Source organism: Ictidomys tridecemlineatus, chromosome 5 (genome assembly GCF_052094955.1).
Source record: "Ictidomys tridecemlineatus isolate mIctTri1 chromosome 5, mIctTri1.hap1, whole genome shotgun sequence".
Lineage (NCBI taxonomy): Eukaryota > Metazoa > Chordata > Mammalia > Rodentia > Sciuridae > Ictidomys > Ictidomys tridecemlineatus.
The window spans coordinates 26,141,969-26,163,953 of NC_135481.1; the positions used below are offsets into that span (position 1 = coordinate 26,141,969).

The following is a 21,985-nucleotide window of genomic DNA, read 5'->3' on the forward strand; positions in this document are numbered from 1 at the left end:
ATAAAAATCAGAAGTATTTGTCAGTAAGCAATTAGAGAGGATGCCTGAATCCTTTCATACCACATTGGAATATCAAGACAACCTGCTGCTTATGTTTCCCCTGACTGCATTTCTGAAAGAAAAAGGGACTTGGGCACAGTGTGGAATACCGTGAATGTTATGACTTCCCTAAGAGAGAAATGTGTCATTGTGTTGAGTTGCTTTAAACCATAAGTCTCTCTTCTCTGGATTTTCAGAATGACATTCCAAACAAATTTGAAATGAAACTTCGCCGTGCAACTGTTCTCGAGGACTCCTACCGGAGAATTATGGGTGTCAAGAGAGCTGACTTCCTCAAGGCTCGACTCTGGATTGAGTTTGATGGTGAAAAGGGTTTAGATTATGGAGGAGTTGCCAGAGAATGGTTCTTCCTGATCTCAAAGGAAATGTTTAACCCTTATTATGGGTTGTTTGAATATTCTGCTACGTAAGTACCTTTATTTTTATTTATTTATTTATTTGTTTGTTTTTGAGACAGGTATTACTGTTGCCCAGGCTGGCCTTAAATTCGTGGCCTTAAATCCTCCTGCCTCAGCCTCCCAAGTAACTGGAACTATAGATGTATGCCACTGCATCCAGCATAAGCATCTTTAAATGCCCGTGTACAGAAGGGGGAAAAATCACTATTCTGGAAATAATGTAACAGAGTTGCATGATATAAGGGAATGTATATTACAACACCAGAAAAGAAAGATTATAACTGATATTTCAGAAATGACTTTTTAAAACAGTGTTGAAGTATATATAACATAAAATTTACCATTTTAGTTGTTTTAAGTGTGCAGTTCACTGGCATCTTAAGTACATTCACTTTGTTGGGCAACCATCACTATCATCCGTCTCCACAGCTCTCATCTTCCCAAAATGAAACTCAATGCCCATTAAACACTGGACTCCCTGACTCCTGAAAACCACCATTCCTTTCTTTCCTAGGAATTCAACCACTCTATGTTCCTCATCTCAGTGGAATCCTACAGTATTTGTCCTTTTGTGTCTAATTTTACTTAGCATATTGACCTCAGGGTTCATCCGTGGTATAGCGTGCGCCATGATTTTCTCCCTTCTTATTATTTGTTTATACCATATTTTATTTATGCATTCATCTGTCAATAGACAATTGCACGATTTCTACCTTTTGACTGAAATTACTCTTTTTTAAACCATGAAGTCCAATGGTCAAGTATAGTTCAATAGAATTATTTGTCCTATTAAAATTTTTCTCTTAAATATCAAGAGAAGCATTTAGATGTTGTTGTCTTTTCAGGGATAATTATACTCTTCAGATAAATCCAAACTCTGGATTATGTAATGAAGATCACCTCTCTTACTTCAAGTTTATTGGCCGGGTAGCTGGGATGGCAGTTTATCATGGCAAACTGTTGGATGGTTAGTATCAACCACAAAAAAAAAAATTTTAAATGTAATCATCTGTTTTCTTTCACTTGGTAATCATTTTAAATATATTTAAATATATTTAATTTATTTAATTTCTTACAAGGTTTTTTCATCCGCCCGTTTTACAAGATGATGCTACACAAACCAATAACACTTCATGACATGGAATCAGTGGTAGGTCTTTTTCACTTTTCATATGGAGAGATGACAATTTAACAGGCAGCTGAACATTTTGAAGAATTAGCTTTTAATGTTTCGGACTACCAATGAACACCTTCCTCATTCTATTAAGAAAATTTTCTAACATAATAAAGTTGAGGGCTAGGGTGTGGCTCAGTGGTAGAGCGCTTGCCTAGCATGCATGAGACACTAGGTTCTATCTCTGGCACCATGTAAAAAAATAAACAAATAAAATAAAGATATTCTGTCCATCTACAACTAAAACAAATATTTAAGATAAATGAAATTGAAAGAACATTATGGCATACAGGCATGTATCTAACACTCACAATTGACTTATTTTCTATATTTATTATAAACTGTGTCCATCAATACATCTTAGTTTTTTCACACATTGCAAAGTAAATTGCAGAAATTATCAGTATACTTCCCCCTAAATATATTACACTACACAACAGTGAGATATTTTTTACATCAGTATTTGAATTTTGATCTTTTATGATGAATGGTATGTGCTTTAAAAATGGCAGCGCAGAGGCAGGCCTGGGGGGGGGGAGGGGGGCCTATTAAAGAAAAGAAACCCAAAGAAAAACTCCCTGAGCACACATGGATTCCAAGAGCTCCTGCTAAATTCTAAGTTTTTTATTCCTTCCCTGTTACACATTCTCAGTGCAAAGCAGTATGATTCTTCATAAATCTTAAGATTGTACAGTTATTTGAGTGGGTTAGTTGAAGTCCTGTATTTGAGATTTCTCTTTAACTTGGGCCAGGTACAGACACCTGCTCATAGCTACATAAATATTTCATACAGACTCATAGGCCACATGAGATATCCAGGATATCCAGGAAGTAAAGACTTCTCTAAAAACTGCTTTCTTTAATCCTTTAATTGAATAATAAAATCTATACCACCACTATTTTCACATACAGAGAGATTTCTAAACCACTCTGTTGGTTGATAGATTTTTACTCTTGCGCTAACCTGTGATCTGTCACTTTGTAGTAATTGTATATATAGAGAAGATGTCCAACCCTTTCATCTTTCTCCCAATTATTCAGACTCTTATCCTACTTTTTTCTTCCAAATTCAGGTGTCTTTATATATTTTTTAAAATGCGATTTTTCTGATCTAGGACAGTGAATATTACAACTCACTAAGATGGATTCTTGAAAATGATCCAACAGAATTGGACCTCAGGTTTATCATAGATGAAGAGCTTTTTGGACAGGTTTGTGGATTTTTCTCAAAGTGAAACATAGTTTTTGAAACATAATGTTGTAACTTAAGTTTAGGGATTAATACACATTTCTGTGCTCTATTTTTACATTTATTTTCCAATAACAAAAGCTGTCTCTCAGCAAGAATTGTGTTTTCTTTGACATTTGACTCATTCCATATTTATTTTAGTAGAACTAATATTTAAGTTTTCTTAGCTTTTAACTTTTGAATGGATTTAATTTAAAATACCAGGTTTCTGGTATAACTATAATATTTATACTTTTTTATTTTTTTCACTAAAATAACATATCAATGTATCCTCTTCAATTTTAGACACATCAACACGAGTTGAAAAATGGTGGATCAGAAATTGTTGTCACCAATAAGAACAAAAAGGAGTACATTTAGTAAGTATTTTATTAATATTTTCTTAGAGATAATTTTTTACTTTTCTTCTGAGACAATACTTCTTGCTTTCTTTCTATTCCTCTATGGCCAGAATCTCAATGTTCTTTTTCTCAGAGAAATAAAATATGGTATTAACTGCTTATATTCAACATTTGCCTTGGGCTTAACTAGTTTTTATTTTCTGTTTCTAACTGGAATAAATATGTCTAAAGACTTTTTCCTTGGTTTATGTGAGAAAGAGCAATATTGTTGGTTTGGATTTTTTTTTCTTTTTAGTCTTGTAATTCAGTGGCGATTCGTCAACCGAATCCAGAAGCAAATGGCTGCTTTTAAAGAGGTATTCATTTTCTTTTGTTTGCTTTTCTGTAATTACAAAGTAAAATCTGAGTTTCAAATATTGGGCCTCATTGCATCTGAATAAAATAAGTATATGCTTGTTTTGTACAACCATTCTTAATTATGTGTTAACAACATATTCCATGAATAGATGTTTGCCATTAAAATTCAATCATTTAAGAAGTCTAAACAATGAACATTGACACAGTCCCCTTCGACACCTCTCACTGCCCCTCACCTTTCCCCGGTGCCACTCTCCTTGCCTTCAGTAACCTTCGGAGAACACAAGAACTAGAGTGCTCTAAGGATAAGTGTGATGTGTTTTTTGGTTTTTTTTTTCCTGAATACAATTATATCCTACTTAGTGTTCTATGACGTGCTTTCTTCCCTTATCAGATATTTACTGGAGACCTTTACATGTCATTGCTACCCTTCTTTGTGGTCACGTTTTATTTGTAATATAAATTCATAAGGTATTTAAGCTTCCCCACCTGGCGGACACGTAGGCTATTGTAGAGCACTCTTTTTTAAAAAAATATGTATTTTTCAGTTGTAGTTGGACATAATATCTTTATTTATTTGTTTGTTTGTTTGTTCTTATGTGGTGCTGAGGATCAAACCCAGGGTCTCTCACGTGCAAGGCGAGTGCTCTACCACTGAGCCACAACCCCAGCCCCTAGGGCACTCATTTCTTAAGCTAACTTAAAAGCTTCTGTTAAGTATGTATCATGTACTTTTTCATTTATTCAGTATTGCACTCTATGTTTCTGGTGCTATGTGAAGCAAAAGGACATGGTTCCTGCCATCAAGGAACATTCGATCTAAAGTGTGAGACGAATGCAGAAGAGAGCGGGGAGAGGTGAAGGAAGGACTAGTGGTATTGGCCAAGCATAAAGAGAAATGCCCTTCTGCAGAATGAGCAGGCAGCGTGGTGGGGTCTGGCAGGACCGGGCTATGTGCACATTAGAGAAAATACAAGCAATGGAGTGAGCTGGCTTGAGCAAGCAAGAGGGAAGGAATAAGCCTTGTGAGCTGACAGCCCCAGACCTGTTTGTCAAGCTTAGAGCTTGGCATTCTCTCTGAAGTCAAGTGAGAGGAAGGATGAGGTGGGATTAAAGGCTGTTAAACAATAAAACACCAGGATTCAATTCACTTTTTATTCAAATCATTCTGCAAGTGAAACCAGGGAGGGCAAGCCTAGCAGCAGACTTCCCAGCAGTGGAGAAAGGGCTGCCTAGTAATGTAGGTATAGACCTTGGGTGGGAAGAGCATTGTCCCCGAATCTCAGTGGTATTCAAGAAGGGATATTTAAAGATAGGGATGATCTGGGGTGACAATATGGATTTGGGATCATTTGCATTTGTTTCTGGAGGCTGTGGGCTAGAGAAGACAGGAAATGAAAAAGAGTGAAGGTAGGTGGCCACCCTGGAGGCCTGGGAACCAGCATCTTCAGTGTTGTTTGTGAACAGATGGTAAAAAGGGTGACCTCAGAGGAGATTGACAAAGATGGGCAGTGTGAGATAGCAAGAGCAAAGTTTTAAGAACAAAGATATTTTTAACAATATCATACTGCAGAGAAGTCAAATAAGGAATGAGAAGTGTTTATTAGATATAACTACAAAGGTGACTTTGACTTTTTCCAGAAGAGTTCCAGGGAAGCAGTAGTTTAGATCTCAGATGGCAGTGGGTGAAGGGAGAGTTAGAAGAGGAGCAACTGGATTCAGTCAGTGCATGTACTGTCAAGAACTTGGCTGTGAGTGCTGGGTGTGGTGGCAGCTGTAATCCCAGCCGCCTTGTAGGCTGAGGCAGGAGGATCATGAGTTCAAAGCCAGCCTCAGCAAAAATGGGGCACTAAGCAACTCAGAGAGACTCTGTCTTTAAATAAAATACAAAATAGGGCTGGGGATGTGGCTCAGCGGTCGAGTGCCCCTGAGTTCAAACCCCATTCCATGAGATGACCTCCCCAAAGTAGCAGATGAAGTACCTGCAGAGGCTGACCTGCGGAATGAGGCGATTCCCTCTTGTGCTCTGCAGTGGGCAGGCTAGATGGATGTCATGCTGCATAATTACCTCTATTTTCTTTCTCAAATAGAAATTATCTGCTTGTAAAGAAAGGAAGACATCATGTATATCTAAAAAGAACAAATAATTTAAAAAAAAAAAAAAAGGTGATGTGGGGCCTGGGTTTGTGGCTCAGTGATAGAACATTTGCCTGGCACGGCATGAGGCACACTGGGTTCGATACTCCACACCCCATAAAATAAATAAATAAATAAAATAAAGATATTGTGTCCATCTACAACTAAAAACATTTTTTTTAAAGAGAGAGTGAGAGAGGAGAGAGAGAGAGAGAATTTTTAATATTTATTTGTTAGTTCTCGGCGGACACAACATCTTTGTTGGTATGTGGTGCTGAGGATCGAACCCGGGCCGCACGCATGCGAGGCGAGCGCGCTACCGCTTGAGCCACATCCCCAGCCCCTAAAAACATTTTTTTTAAAATGGTAATGTGGAGGAGGAAGAAGTTTGAGAAGTAAAGGAGTGTTTTAAAAGAGTCGTTTTAAGGAATAATGAAAGAGAACAGACGATGGGCACATATATTTTCTTGTCAATATTGAGATATCAGTGAATAAATATATAGTGGTAAAAGTTTATGTGAAAGTGAGACCCAGAACCTGAAGTATAAAAATGTCCACTGAGCCTGCTAACCAGGTTTTAAAATATGTATTTTTTTTCCTACTAGGGATTTTTTGAACTAATACCACAGGATCTCATCAAAATTTTTGATGAAAATGAACTGGAGGTAAGAAAGATTATTTTATATTGAAACAGAAGTTTTGTACTCATTATTTTTCTTGCTTAATAGTTCTTATTACATTTCTTATTATGTAGCTTCTTATGTGTGGATTGGGAGATGTGGATGTGAACGACTGGAAAGAACATACAAAGTATAAAAATGGCTACAATGTAAATCATCAAGTCATACAGTGGTTTTGGAAGGTAATTTGAAACTTATGTTTTCACAGATTATTTTGTGGTAGGTTAAATCATATTTATGTCAACTCTTTATTAAGTATGCTAGTAGATTACATATAGATAATGCAGAAAAATTTGTAGCCCATCAAAAATTACATTTGGTTTTACATATGTACATACATCTTCTGGGTGTGGTCCCAACTGCCATAAATATTTAGAAATAAGTAAGGAATGTGTTTAGAATGTAGTAAATGGTTATGATAGGTTGAAATAAGCATAGTTTTTTTTTTTTACTAAAGTAGGGACTCTTAAGAGAACTGTCATAGCCTGCAGTGTGTTCTTGGGGACCCCTGCTGTATGTCATTCAATGACATCAATTAATGTAATTTTTAAAGAGTCATGAGTCATAGCCAGGCACAGTGGTGCATACCTATAATCCAAGCCACTCAGGAGGCTGAGACAGGAGGATTATAAATTTGAGGCCAGCCTTAGCAACCCTGTCTCAAAATAAGGGATGGGGATGGAGCTCAGTGGTGAAACACCCCTGAATTCAATCCCTGTTACTAAATAAACAAATAAAGTCATAAGTCACATCTGAAAAGATGTTTTTGTTATACTTCAATTAGGCCGTAATCCCATCCTAAAGAGTTAACATGAAGGCTTGTATATAAAATTTCAAGAGCTTATAAACTATAAAAACAAATTTAAAGAAGAAAACATGCAAATTTAATAAGTAATTATTAAGTCTCTTGCTAAATTCTGATAGCATATTTTTCTGGATAACTTTTTTACTTTTTTCCCAGTACTCTTTCCTAAATGAAGTTTTTATCTCATTCAGGCTGTTTTAATGATGGATTCAGAAAAAAGAATAAGATTACTTCAGTTTGTCACTGGCACATCCCGTGTGCCTATGAATGGTTTTGCTGAACTATATGGTAAGGAATTTTCCATGGATCATGGAAAAAATGGAGTGATGCTAAATGTCTTTATGACTCATTAATCTTCAAGTTTCTATCATTTACACTAATGTGTTTGGCTTGATTTAAAAAAAAAAAGAATTTAGATTTTTAAGTGATAGAATTAGAAACACTGAAATAGGCCGTTATTTACACCTGTTAATCAAATGGAGGCAAAAACCAGAAAAATGGCTCAAGTTAGTTCCCATTTTTTTTAATATTTATTTTTTAGTTGTAGTTGGACACAATATCTTTAGTTTATTTGTTTATTTTTATGTGGTGCTGAGAATCGAAGCCAGGGCTTCGCCTGTGCTAGGGGAGCGCTCTACCTGAGCCACAACCCCAGCCCAATTTCCATTCTTGAACTTTAAATTCTATTCCCACTATGCTTCCAGTACAGAACAAGCATTGCCGCTAGAGTGATAGTTCAGTGCAGCATTTCAAGTTCCTTTGAATGTTAATTAGCATACAATAATAAACAAAGAGTATTTTTGCAAAATAATCCTGGGGAAAAGCTGACTAAGGAAAATACAGTGGTTGCCTCTGATCTGAGGGGTTTTTTTCTGTGATTTCAGTGCCCTCGGCCAGCCATAGACTGAAACTTTAAGTGGATATTTTGAAACAGACAATGATCACATGGCTCTTGTTATAGTATACTGGTATAATTGTTCTATTTTGTTATTGGTTATTGTTGTTCATCTCATACTGTGCCTAATTATAAATTTAGCTTTTTATCATAAGCACATATGCATAGAAAAAAAACAATATACACAGGGTTCAATACTATCTACCATTTCAACCTCCCAAGTCATTGGTAAATTTACACACCAGAGTGTTTCATAAAAAAGTACTATTTCTGATACAGATCTGTGTTTTATCTTTTTTAAAAAATTATAAAATAGCTGGTAAGAGTGTATGAAATTTAAGTTTGAGAAAACAATGGATTACAGAAAGTATACAAATGGAAGGCATTATTGCATGGTATTTGTTTTATAAAAAAAGACTTCTTGAAATTTCTTTGATATTACAAAGTTTTAAACTTGGTATATGTTAAGCAAACAATGAAAATAACTATAAAAGTACAAATGTAGCCAGGCATGGTGGCACATGCTTGTAATCCCAGTGACTCATGAGGCTGAGACAGGAGGATGAAAGTTCAAGGCCAGCCTCAGCAACTTTGTGAGACCCTGTCTCAAAATAAAGTTTTAAAAAGAGATGGGGATGTGGTTCAGTAATAAAGCTGTGTGAGGCCTAGAGTGTATGAGGCTCTGGGGTCAACCTTTAGCACTACAAAGGAAAAAAAATCCATAAAGATATGAGAAATAGGGCTGAGGATATAGCTCAGTTGGTAGAGTGCTTGCCTCCCACACACAGGGCCCTGAGTTCAATCCCCAGCACCACCAAAAAAAAGAAAGAAAGAAAAAAAGATATGAGGAAAAACCTTTAAGCAAAGGTGTAGTTAAATTTGGAGTCCTTCTTAGAGCAACAAAGAACTGTTTCTTGGGAGCTAGAAGTCAGGGACTGTGCAGGTAATTGCCAACCTGAATTTTTCATGCAAATAGAAGCAGTTTCTATCTGATGTCTTGCCAGCCTTCTGTCTTCTTGGCACACCTGGTCTTCTTCGGAAGCTTATTTATATGTGTTTGCTTAACGTGTCAAGCAGCTGCCGCTTTTCTACACAGGGCTCCCACTCAGAGTGGTTATTAGCTTTGCTACTAGCCAGTTGGTTCGTTCCTCACCTAATTGTAATTCTTAGCCTTTGTCTTTTTAATAGACTCACCACAACTCCCTTGCCTTTATCTTCTCTAGCCAGTTAGTAGAGAAAATCTAGGCAGCACAGACAAATATCCCTCTCCGTTTCTAGCTGCTCCACCTTCCCTCTTTTATTCAACCCAGGCCTACAGCCGTCCACTGATTTCATGAACGGTCTGGAATTTGAGGGAAATATCCCACACAGAGCCCATCATTTGTTAAATATAAATGGAAATGTGTATATAAATGGAAATGTGTATGTATTTACAGAAAGAAGTAATGGTTGCTTTAAAATAGTAGTATTATAACACAACATAATACAGCCAGTCAAAAGTATGTTAAGTGTCTCTCAGCTAACTTGGAGTTTTCACATTAGATGATTTGGGGGAAACAATCAAAAGTGTACATAATATGATCCAATGTTATGGAAAATGATGGCAAAGACTGAAATTCTAACTGTGAACATAATTGTGATGGGCAATGTATGAAAACTTATGCTTTTGAGAAAACTTTTAATACAGAGAATACTGAATATTTTTAGCACCACTTCTGGCAATTATACATACACATTTGGATACAATTAGAGATATGAAGAAAAGTATGGAAAGTTATAGATTAGGTTGTCAACACTGATTATTTAGTGGTTGGTGGATTTGAAGATTGGAAAAAGAAAAACTAAGTGAAAACTCTGAAGGAAAAAAAAGAGATGGTATCTAGAAACGTCCACAATGGAATAAAACTGTAGACTGTAAACAGGACATATACACATAAAATTATCTATATGAATATGCACATGCATGACATGAAAATGCATGACAAGATTTACCAAGAATTAATGGTAGGATTTTATATGATTTTTATATCCTTCATTATATCTTATTCTATTACCTTGATTTTTAAAATGACATTATTTAAATAATCCAAAAAATTAAAGAGATTTTCAGTGGGACTCAAAAAAAAAGAAAAGAAATATCAGTGTAACTATAAAGGAAATCATTCATAGAAATGCAGTTGTGTTCAGTGCTAGCAAATAGGAAAAGCATTATCAGGGGCACCGTGCCAGAGGCAGAAGGACAAGGTACTCACAAATAACAGACAAGGAACTTCATTTCATGGCTTGACAATGAAGCCATCAAGCGCAGACAGGCTTGGGTTTTGAAATACCTAGGGATTCCTGCTTAGAGTAAGTAAAATTAAAGAAACTCTCCTTTTTTTATAGGCTCAAATGGACCACAGTCATTTACAGTTGAACAGTGGGGTACTCCTGAAAAGCTGCCAAGAGCTCATACCTGGTAAGCAGTTGTTTAAGCCCCAAACTCCCCATAGAACAAATCCTTAGAGAGTATAAAGTTTTCCTAAGTGTTCCTCTAGCTACAGCTGGCCTAGCCCTATCTTGTGCCGTGTTGGTGGCAGCTATGGAGGAGGAGACAGTGACACTAACCCAGACACAGGTGTTTCTTCACCAGGTAGGCCTGGTCTCAAAGACTAGGTAGTTGAATACTGAAGAGGCCCATCTCACCTGTTGACCATATGTTGCCACCATTGCATGGGTAGTGGGCTATCCCAGCAGGAACCAACACACTCCCTTTCAAAGACTGAAATGGCAGGAACCCAGATATTTGGAAATCGAGGTAGGTATAGGAGGAATCTACCAACTAGTCATGGAGAGAGTCTGTGCTTAGAGTCCAGTCCTGCATGACTTCTGTCCCAGTAAGAGGACGTCTGTAGTGCTGTTGGAACATACTCGTCCCACGTAGCACTGTGTTTGCCACAATGAGACTTGCTTTGCCAGTGTCTTTCCTAACCAGTTCCTCTCTGTTCTTTCAGCTTTAATCGCTTGGACTTGCCACCCTATGAATCATTTGAAGAATTATGGGATAAACTTCAGATGGCGATTGAAAACGCTCAGGGTTTTGATGGAGTTGATTAGGTTACAAATAACAGTCTCTGGTGTTTTTACTGCCACGGTTTTATAAGCAGATTCTCAACTTCAGGTTTTCCAGGGAACTGCTAAAACTTGGCCACTGATTCTTCCCAGATATTGGAGAAAATCATTTAAAACACTAGAAGAAATAGTATGACGGTTTTACTGTTATTTCAATCACTTTTAAGTAATGTTTTGCATTAATACAGTTATCTCATTCTATCTTCGGAGTTCACACTACAGGATATAAGTCCTGTGTGCCTGAAATAGTGAGTTTTATCCTTAACATTTACCTCTTTTGCAGTATTTGCCAGGCAGTTCTTTCTTAAACTACTGAAATTATAACTGTGAAATATCTGTGATAAGTGTCATGTGTGAAAAGTTTGATGCTTTTTGAGAAGGAAAACTGAAATTTTGGGGGAAATACTTTAATATGGAATAAACTACAATATATTTAGTGCTACTTACACTATTTATTATCTTAGACTTGCCTAATGCACCTTACTGCCCAGATTTTCGGAAAAAAACTTGTAAAATGTGTTACCTAATTTTTTAGTCATTTGACTCATTTGCAAAAAAAGTCATTTACTTCTTCACATCAAAAGCATTTGGCTTTTGTTAATTGACATCCTTATACTAAACAAGGTGGTTCATAAGACATGTGAAGTAAATTCCTCTGTGCAATAGGTGAAAAGTACTAAGCCTTCCTTCCTCTGGCCCGTATAGCCTTTTGGTTCCTTGGTGTAGTTATCACTTTTTCAAGTTTTTAGTGTAGTTAGAAGAACCCCTTCATGCAACATTAAAGCTCCACAAAGCAGTATTTCTAAATATGCCTTGAAGATCTGAGTTAAATGTATAATACTTGCCTTTACTAGTCTCTCTTTATACTTGCACAATTATGTAGTAAATACATGTTTACAGGGTTTATTATGTTTACAGGTTAAGCTAATTTCTGCAGTTGCATTTTTATATTTTAGTATCGTTTTAGTATATAAAAAAACCAAATAATTTGTTAAAAATAACCAAAGAATAGTTAAATGCATAATTTGTACTAAATTTGTTATCACATTTCTTATATTTTCTAAAATACTGTTTACTATGAAAATGATGTTTTATTATAAATTCAAAGTCTTTCAGGCAAAACGCTACAGATAGAATCCTACTTTAACCAAATTGAAGCACAGAAAGAACACATGCATGTATTCAGCACTGACTGAATGCCTGCCATGTGCACAGCGCTGTGCTAGCCCTGGGGTAAGCTTGTCAGTGACAGTGACATCAGCTCAGTCTTCATCCTCAAGGAACTGACAAGTGTGTAAATGAGTTTGTAAACAATCCAAAGCAGGGGTGGGCAGAATAAGGCATCTAGGTTCTAGTGCACCTGCAAAGATTAAAGTGTGCCAAGACTATATTTATATGTTTCATACATTTATTGGAATGATTATATAGAAAATGCTCTTATAAAAAAATTAAATCTGTTTATCAATGTGATATCTTGGTGATATAGGAATAATTGTAAATATATGTTTAAACATTCTTATATATATACAAATGCTCTGTGAGACTTGTAAAAAGTATTTCTGGCCATTGGTATAAGTTTGTTGGGGTATTACATGAGTACCCACCAGCACCTGGTAGATATTTCTAATGACAGTAGCAAAACCACTTTTCAGACACCAAATTATCAGTTGGGTTTACAGAAAGTAATCCGCAGATGAGTGCATCCTTCACCATTGTAAGCAAGCATTTAAGCATGACCACCAGCTATAGTCTTAGTTATATCATTTACCAACTGTGTGAACTAAAACAAGTTAACCTCTCTGGGCTCCTGTTTCTTCACCTGTTAAGTGAGAATATTCATACCTACCCTTGCTAACATGCAAGATTGTTATAAGCTCCTGAGAGAGAAAAAATTAGAAAGTGATTTAGTAACATATTATAATCAGAGGATGTTTTGTTGCTAGCCATCAAATTTTGTCAAATCAGGTGTCCCAACTGACTATGCTCCAAAAGAAGAATTTCTTCATTTAAAAATTACTTACAGGCCTGGGGTTGTGGTTCAGTCGTAGAGCACTTGCCTAGCATGTGTGAGGCACTGGGTTCAATTGTTAGCACCATATATAAATAGAAAACAAAATAAATATCCATTGACAACTGAAAAAAAATGACCTGTATTAAATAAAGATGTTGATACATATCTGATATAGACTGTGTATTTTTATATATGTGTATCTATATATGGATCTTACCATCAGAATTCATTTTCTCCACATCAGCAGAGTAATATTAGCATAGGCCAGTGCATTTCGGTAGTGTCCGCATTATGTAGAACTGAATGTGAAAGCTATTTTTGTTAAAGCAGGATTATATATGGTTTTTATAATATCTATGAAATATCATATATTAGAGCTTCAGAAAACATCAGGCTTTTTATTCATCTGACTGATCCTCATTTGAATAATACTATGACTTCAGATAGAACATGGTATTAATGAGACCAGACTTGCTTCTGCCCACCCCCCAGCCAGAGACCATCATCCTCTTCATCTCCTAGGTGTGGGCCGATCGTCCAGAAGGAACCTCTATCACACAACATGGCCCTTCATCACAGAGAGAAAAGTGTCTCAAATGCATTCTCTGCTAGAGAGCCAACAAGGTCATTTTCATAAAACAAGGACATTGACTTGTCTATAAATTACAAGCACATCATTTTATCCTATATTTTCTCTAATCAAAAGAATTTAACCAACAAAATTGTATTAGTTTTTTTATTTTCTTTTTTTTTTTTTTTTAATAAAAAAAAGAAAAATAAAACAAACCCTTGTGTCGAGGGCTGACTTTCAATAGATCGCAGCGAGGGAGCTGCTCTGCTACGTACGAAACCCCGACCCAGAAGCAGGTCGTCTACGAATGGTTTAGCGCCAGAACAAAATTGTATTAGGAATGCAAGTTTAAATGGTATTTGTTTTAGTTTTATTTATAATGCTGAAGTTATTCGATACAAATATCAAGTTAAACAATCTGTTTCGATTATAAGCTATTTGACATTGTTTTTTTTAAATCTTATGGTAAATATCAAGATTAATGTATCAAATTATATTGCATACTTTAATATGTAAAATCATTTTTAAAATCTTGATTCCACAAATAAAGTTCTAATTTTAAAAACAAAACTGACTCACTTTTTTAAAATATTTTTTTAGTTCTTGATAGACCTTTACTTATTTTTATTTATTTATATGTGGTGCTGAGAATCAAACCCTGTGGGAAGCCATTCTCGTATGTGATTTGAGTTACCTCCCTGGCTGGGTGAGAGGCGCTTAGACACAACTGTGTCAGAGCCTTCCCCACCCTGTCCCAGGTGCGAGGGCTTGTCCATGTGGAGGTGTGCCTGACCACTGACCCGAAGACCAATCACTGACCCTGAACTTGGAATGCCCCCCTCGACATTCATTGAATGGAATTTTCCCTTGACTTTTTTGTTCCCCGAATAAAAGCTCACTCCCTGGCGTGTTCTCTCTTTCTCGCTGGCCTCTTGTGTTAACCTTGCCACTGATTTGGTGGCTGGAGGCAGGAGCTAGGAGGAGCCGTCTCTGGAGCTGGGCATTAAAGGTAATGAGAATTATGTCTCTTTAATTTTAAAACTCATTAGTTAATTTTTATGCTTCAAACCTCTATTATGAAGTTCGAGTGCTGGTCGTGTGGCAGAAAAACTAGTGCCTCACACATGCCAGGCAAGTGTGCTACTGCTGAGCTACAGTTCCAGCCCTGTGACTCATTTTTAAACAGAAATGTTATCAAGCCAGGGGTAATGACTTCTAATTCTCCAATCCTGAATTTACAGCTGATGAACTAAGATGATTATAAATTTAATCAGAGATAGTCAATCTCTACTTTACATAAAGGTCATGTTCCAAACATCTGGTTGATGATGAAATATTCAATAGAAAAAAGTTCCAAATAGTCTGGATGTCAGAAACAGGGCTGCACATGGAAGAAGCTAGCTTTAACCTCTTTGTAGCAATGTTAAGTCACTATTTATAACATTGTTTCTAGGAGAAAAGGAGTTCTGGCTGTTTATTATGAAGCAAGCATCATTTCCTCCTTTCACTTAGGCACCAAGAAGGTTCTCAATAAGAAGGGAATTCATGGGGCTAGGGCTGGGGCTTAGTGGTAGACTGTTCATCTAGCATGTGTGAGGCACTGAGTTTGATCTTCAGCACCACATAAAAATAAATAAAATAAAGGTGTTGTGTCCATCCACAACTAAAAAAAAAATTTTTTTTAAAGGGAATTCACTTCTACCTCCAGTCATCCTGGTCCTGAGAAGGTGCTATTCTGGTCTCATAGTTCTACCACAATTCAGACCATAGTTTTTAATTCTGGGGACCCAGGCCACTGCCCTCTGCTTCCATCCTTCCCATTCTAACCTGGCTGGAGGATCACTAGCCCACACTATGCTTCACCTGTACAGGAAGTCCCATCATATTGTACATTCTTTTATAACACCAAAGTGTTAGAATCTCAGGACCGTGCTATTAACAGAGTCTCGGCAGGTTTTGGGGTTTTTTCCTTCCCCTGCAATCCATTCCATGCAGTCCCTCCATCCAGTGTTTTCTTTTTAATTGCAAGTGTGATCAGGTTGCTGTACTGCCAAACAACCTCTGTGAGAGCTCTCCAGAGCTGGAAGCATGAAGTCCAAACCTATTAGCATGAGTGCAGTCCATGGTCAGCCTGAAGAATCAGTTCCCCCGCTTCAATCAGTCCTCACTCGGATCCCCTCTATTCCACCCAAATCAGGCTCCCTCCAGCCCCTGATACCGCAAACTCTGCTATACCCATACTGCCTGGAATGCTTCCACTTCTCATTTCTATTTGATAAATCACTTCTTTTGGACCCAGAGGAAAGATGGTGAAGCCTCAGCATTTGGTACACACGAATGACATTGTATTACAATGCTTTGTTTACTTAAACCCCCTGCAAACTTCTGAGCAGGTAGAGGACAGTGACTACTTTGTATATATCTTTTTCATCTGTTCATTTCCCAACACAAATATTTGATAAACGTGAATTTGATCTGATGAATACTGTGTGTATACAGTCAATTCAGTGCACAAGTGTTGAGCACCTATCAAGAATTTGTACCAAGAATTGTGCAATAATATGCTGGAAGGTCTGTATTTAGACAGTGACTGGGGGCTATGTAAATACACATGCAGAGAGGGAGCTTGGTTGAATGCCTGATGAACGTCAGATTGTGCAGTAAACACTGTGGATCTCATTTAATCTTCGTAAAAACTCAGTGAGGCAGGTTTTATAGGCTCAAGGACAAGTAATTCACCTGAGACCACACAGCCTGTAAAATAAGTGAATTATGAACCACACACACAAAAAAAAGAAAAGCTATGGAATTCAACAAATTAGCTGGGTGTATAAGTTTTCTTTTGATGCAACAACAAATTGCCACAAACTTAGCAGCTAAAAATACTATGTATTCATTATCTCATAGTGCTATAGTTCAAAGTTCACATGGTCCCAGCTGGGTTTTCTGAGGGTCTCAAAAGACTAAAATCAGGGTGTCAGCCAGCTGGGCTCTTCTCTCAAGACCCTTCAGGTTGGCAGCCTAGTTTCTCATGGGTGCAGGTGTGAAGTTCTTGTTTTCAGGCTGGATGGCTATTGGAGCACTTCTTTATCATTTGTCCCTGACCATTTTTCAAGCCAACAATGCTTCAAATCTCTCTCATTTTCCCTTCTGCCACCAGGTGGAGAAAGTTCTCTGCTTTGCAAAATTAGATGCTGAGGTGTGGTCACCTGGGTAATCTTTTTGCAGGTCAGCTCTCCCATCTGCAGAACACAACCATGGGAGTAAGATCTAATCACACTGGCAAACTGCAAGGATTAGGTGGCATGGATCTTACCTAGATAGTTTCTAGAAAATGCTGCCTCTCATACAAAGTCAAGGTAAAGGCTAAGAAAGTCAGATTCTGAAGATTCTGCTTGAAAACCCCTTAAACATCTGATTATATGTGCAGTATAGTTTTCTGTTCTTTGTCAACAAAAAAAAGGACAGATAGATGGACATTAGCTCACAGCATTAGGTGGATTCAACTGGAGCAGCTGTAAATTCATGAGCTACTGCCCCCAAGCAGGCCCCTGCTTACATTTTTCTCAACAGCATGGAGATTGAATTGACCTGAAATTAGACTTAACTCATCTTTATGAGTTTCCTTACTATGTAGGAAAATAAAAGATTGTAGTTGCTCTTTTTGTTTAAAGGTTAGTGTTCTTTCCAGTGAAATCATGTTCAGGATTATGAGGCAGGTAAAATTACAGCCAAGAAGGGAAGAAAGCAGTTCATAGCCCAGAGCTGCTCATCATTTATTGTAGATGTGTTTACACCTGCTTTAAATCTCCAGAGAGAAGGGCAGGGAGGGCTCCAACGCCTGAGTAACTGGAAATTCTTCTGCAATCACATGCCTCGGGAGCAGACTTTTCTCCTTGTGAAGCTAAACAGAAATGAAATCCATAGCTGTAAGTTCATGGGTAACATTCAATCCATTATTCATGTCCTGATTTAAGTTCTCTTGTGAAAAGTAATCAATTATTATCAAGACAAATCCCATGCTTTCCTGAGGGTAGTTTTCCTTGAACGGGTAGATTTTGTAAATGAAAGAGTCAAGCATCTTCTCTCAAACGAATAAGAGGTAATGAGCACGGTGAACTAGAGATCATCTCCGTTTAAACAAACAGGATTTTCACTGATGCTAGACTTGAAAACATGATCCAGATTAATGACTTTGTTGATACTCAGTCACTGGGCATTAGTCCAAGCACAGCATAAATACTCTTCCAGACTTGATGACAGTGAAATATCTTATGTTTAGCTTCCAAGGGGATAACCAAGTTCTCGGTGATGAATGGCCAGCCGCCAACTGGGTTTGCTTTTTTAGTATTGCTGTTTGTTGTAATGGTGCAATGCTTGTGAATCAGTGTCGATGGTGTGTGGTTTTAAGCTAGGAGGAATTCAGTGATGTTTTATCCTTGTTTACCTCTTCAGAAAAAATTGTGAGAAAAGAAAGTCCTATTAATTCCGTCACTCCTAGAACTCTGGAATATCTGCCATTGCCCTAAGGGCTCAATTTACATACTTTCCCCATTACCATCTGGGGACAATGTGAAAGGAATTTGGGATGTATTGTCAAAACCTCTAATTACTAATTTAGGCATTGCCAACAGTGGGGAGGGAGGTAAAGGGAAAAATGAATGGCACACACTGAAAGGTTGTTAAAGGGGTATCAATACATGTTTGAGACCTCATTCCAAGTCAGTCTAATTCAGCACTATCTGATAATATGTAATGTAGGCAACATTCATAATTTAAAATTTTCCAGTAGCCACATTTGAAAAAGTAAAAAATAAATGAAGTTAATTGTAATGCATCTTATTTAACCCAAAGTATGCAACATTTCATTTCTAACATGTAATCAATATAAAATTATAAAATATGAACTGTTTTTTACCTTTTGTTACTAAGTCTTTGAAATGCAGTGTGTATCTTAGGCTTGCAGCACATTTCAGTTCAGCCTGGCCACTTTTCAAACAGCCACACGTTTTTGGTGCTACCGTATTGGCCAGCACTGAAATCAGTAGGCATAAGGCCAAGCTTTGAAACTACAGAAGGGAAGAGAGAAGTAGCTAGAAGCAATTCACCTGGTGGTGTGCTGAATTAGCTTGCAGCCTTGGAGATTTGGAAGAAATTCCCCCAAGAGTGCCAAATATTGAAAACCAGGCAACATTTTAATCTAAGTGGTCAGTATATTGGCAATTTCATAGTTTACACCTAGAAGTTCAAAGATGGCAGGTTGAAAGGAGAGCTGTGTTTATATACCAGGAGCACACTGTTTTCACTTAGCTTATGTTCACTAGGGACAGGAGCAGTTAGGGTGAGAGGCTGAGGCAGATTATGAGGAAGTATGTTAAATCCCCAATTCACACCCTGAGTCTGCCACAGTGGCTGCAAGAGAGGAACAGAAATATTGCCTGGAACTGCTTCCTAGTGCTAAGGTTGTCCCCAACAGTAATACTGAAGGTGTCCCCTACTAATTAGTCATGGAAGCTGTGGGTAGAAGCAAGCATGCAGGAATCACTGGAAACCAGTATCCAGTGTTCAAAGCATTAAACCTAAGACTTCCGAAGACCATCGCCAGAACAGCCAGGAGGTAGACGGGGACTGGAGTGGTTCATCAGAAAGAAACAGCCAGAAACTGAGGGTGGTGATGAGACAGGACAGCTGGGAGGGGAGGCCACAGGCGAGAAAGGAGCTCCCCGGGGTTGCAGGGGGTTACCTGGGAGCAAACCTCTGACACTGAGGGGAAGGCAAAGACTGTGGGAGAGGCATCTGTTTGTTTTTTCTAGTGCAAGGAGAATAACAAAATGCAATCGGGAGAGCTAATAGACTGCAGATGGAGGACTTCTGGCTGCGAAGTCCAGCTAAAGGCTTTGAACTGGAACCAGCCCTCTAATTTTCAGCAGTGCGTGTGGCCTGTGAAAAAGTGAGTTTGAGTGAAGTGAAACAAGGGACGCCTCAGAGATAATTATGAGTGACTCCTGATGGGTGAAATAGCAGAGATTATATGGGGCTGGAGAAATAGAAATAAATGGTGAAAGGAATCTGATCTGAATCCTGTTGACAATAGGAAAACTATTCAAAATGGGGAAGCCAAACGGTGGTGTGGTGGGTTCATCTGCACGTCAGAAAGCTCTCTCTACAAATTTAGGGGCAGGAAGGCTGAGCACAGGTACTAGTTTAGAGAGCATTCCCATGACGTGGTAGTGTCAGGGTTGAGAAGCAGGCAGGGGGAGAAGTGGGATGGTTGAACTGGACCTTGTTGTCAGAAAGGAGGGGCAAGAAGGACAGACAGGAGTGCAGGCTGACTCCTCAGTTTCCGACAGGGGCCTCCTCAGAGATAATTATGAGTCACTCCTGATGGGTGAAACAGCAGAGTGCTGGTGCTGCCACTGGAACAGAAAGAGGACTGTCTGCCTTGAACGTGTTGGCATTGGAAGGGAGGCTCCTGGCAGGGAGTGGTGGTGGATCCAGAGGTGGGCTGAGATTCGGGGGTTGTCAGCAAACAATTGTGAGCTCTTGAGGAGACCACAGTAGGTATGCAGCAAACTAACTTGGTTAAATTACCAAATGTCACCTCACTTCTAAGTAATATTATATTTAATCTTTTAATACCTCTATTTTTATTTATTTACTTTTATGGGGTGCTGAGGATCAAACCCAGTGTCTCATACCTTTGAGGTAAGTGCTCCACCACGGAGCCACAACCTCAGCCCTTATGTTTAATTTTATTTAATAAAATAAGTGGTGACTGGGGAAAGACTATAAGCGATGTCATTAGCTGGGCTAGAAAAAAAAACAATTCTATCCAAAACCAAGCTTTTAGTGTTTTCCTCTTCTTCATTTTGTATTCCGCCATCTGTAACTATTGCCAAGACTACTCTCTGGAGCCCTGTTCACTCAGGTCTACCTTCCTCCTCTCAACCCCCCACCCCACACACGTGTGTGAATACCCGTTACCTGGTACCCATTCATGGCCTGGGCTCCTGTTCCTGATGCCCCCTGTGCCTGGCCAGATTGCTCTGTGCTGGCCCCATCCCAGAGGCCACCTGTGCCCCGCTGTGAAGTGAGCTCTCTGCTGCTCTTTGATTAGCATCGAGGTGCTAGAAGGCTGAAAGCTGTGGCCACTGGGCCCCTGCACCTGTGGATAACTTCACTGCTGGGAAACAGCCCTATTACCTCCATTAGGAAGCTTGGGTGGGTGGAGAAACTGCAGCAGGCCAGGTGGCCCTGGGGGAGAGAAGTACAATGAGAACAGGCTCTGAGATCTTTGGGGAGGAAGTAAAGACTGGAGATGAATCAGGAAGCCTGGGCAAGCACAGAGGGACAGAGGAGCAGGCTGTTCCACAGAGACAGGACCCGAGGCCTTAAGGTCTCCCAGCACCTACCAGGAATAAGTCTCTGGCAGCTCCAGAGGAGAGAAGGTCAGATAGCAGCCCTGGAGGGAGGGAAGAAAGCCTCTCCTCTTTGTCCTCACACCTCAAATGACTAAATGCCTCTGAAACACCCTAACCAACTAAAAGTAGTTTACTCTCAGGACCAGCATCCCTCAAAGGAATAGTGAGATTCAAGAGCAATGGAATATACTCCCACCTGTTGGCTGATGCCTGATCTTACTAACAAATAAAGTCTTTCACTTCCATACTGAAAAGACTAAAATTATAACCCAAACCAAAAGATTCCTGGTCCCAAAGATACTTCTAGTAAAAGGTAAAACCTGTTTCAGTATTGGTGGGGTTTAGGAAAAGGGACCTTTCCCCTAGGTTGGAAAAGCCCTGCGGGCTCAGAAGACCAGTCTTCCAGCCTTGCCATTCCATCCTGGGCTCTGTTTACCTGGAGCCCATCTCAGAATGAGAGAAACAACCAGGACAGGGGTTCCAGTGTGGCCCGTGGTGTTCTTTATTGCTGTACAGGCCACTGAATTATTTCATCTGCATGAGATTTCACTTGGGGCTTTTGTGTAGGAGAAGTATTTCACAAATCTGTGCCACAAAATACTTCCACATATTGAATTACTCAAAAGATGCTTACTATTCATGGGCATGAACACAGAGAACAAATATGCTTACAACAAAATGGACAGACATAAATGTGAGGGTTTTTTAAAATTATATTGGTTCCCTAGTTAAATATAACAGACACTGTTTCTCTGAGCCTACAGAATCTTTTCCAG

The 21,985-nt window shown here is 38.5% G+C and overlaps 1 protein-coding gene across 4 annotated transcripts in view; it reads left to right on the forward strand.

Moving 5' to 3' along the window:
• Nedd4 (NEDD4 E3 ubiquitin protein ligase) overlaps positions 1–13,387 on the forward strand; it is a 121,275-nt gene extending 107,888 nt beyond the window's left edge. For all 4 annotated transcript variants that reach the window (XM_005316602.5, XM_078049584.1, XM_040274842.2 and 1 more), the window contains 11 exons: positions 237–466; positions 1,304–1,425; positions 1,538–1,608; positions 2,748–2,843; positions 3,167–3,240; positions 3,518–3,578; positions 6,321–6,380; positions 6,470–6,577; positions 7,392–7,488; positions 10,481–10,553; positions 11,089–13,387. In XM_005316602.5, the coding sequence (XP_005316659.2) occupies positions 237–466; positions 1,304–1,425; positions 1,538–1,608; positions 2,748–2,843; positions 3,167–3,240; positions 3,518–3,578; positions 6,321–6,380; positions 6,470–6,577; positions 7,392–7,488; positions 10,481–10,553; positions 11,089–11,191 (1,095 nt within the window). In that variant the 3' untranslated portion in view covers positions 11,192–13,387. The remainder of the gene's footprint in view (positions 1–236; positions 467–1,303; positions 1,426–1,537; positions 1,609–2,747; positions 2,844–3,166; positions 3,241–3,517; positions 3,579–6,320; positions 6,381–6,469; positions 6,578–7,391; positions 7,489–10,480; positions 10,554–11,088) is intronic.
• The last annotated feature ends 8,598 nt before the right edge of the window (positions 13,388–21,985 follow it).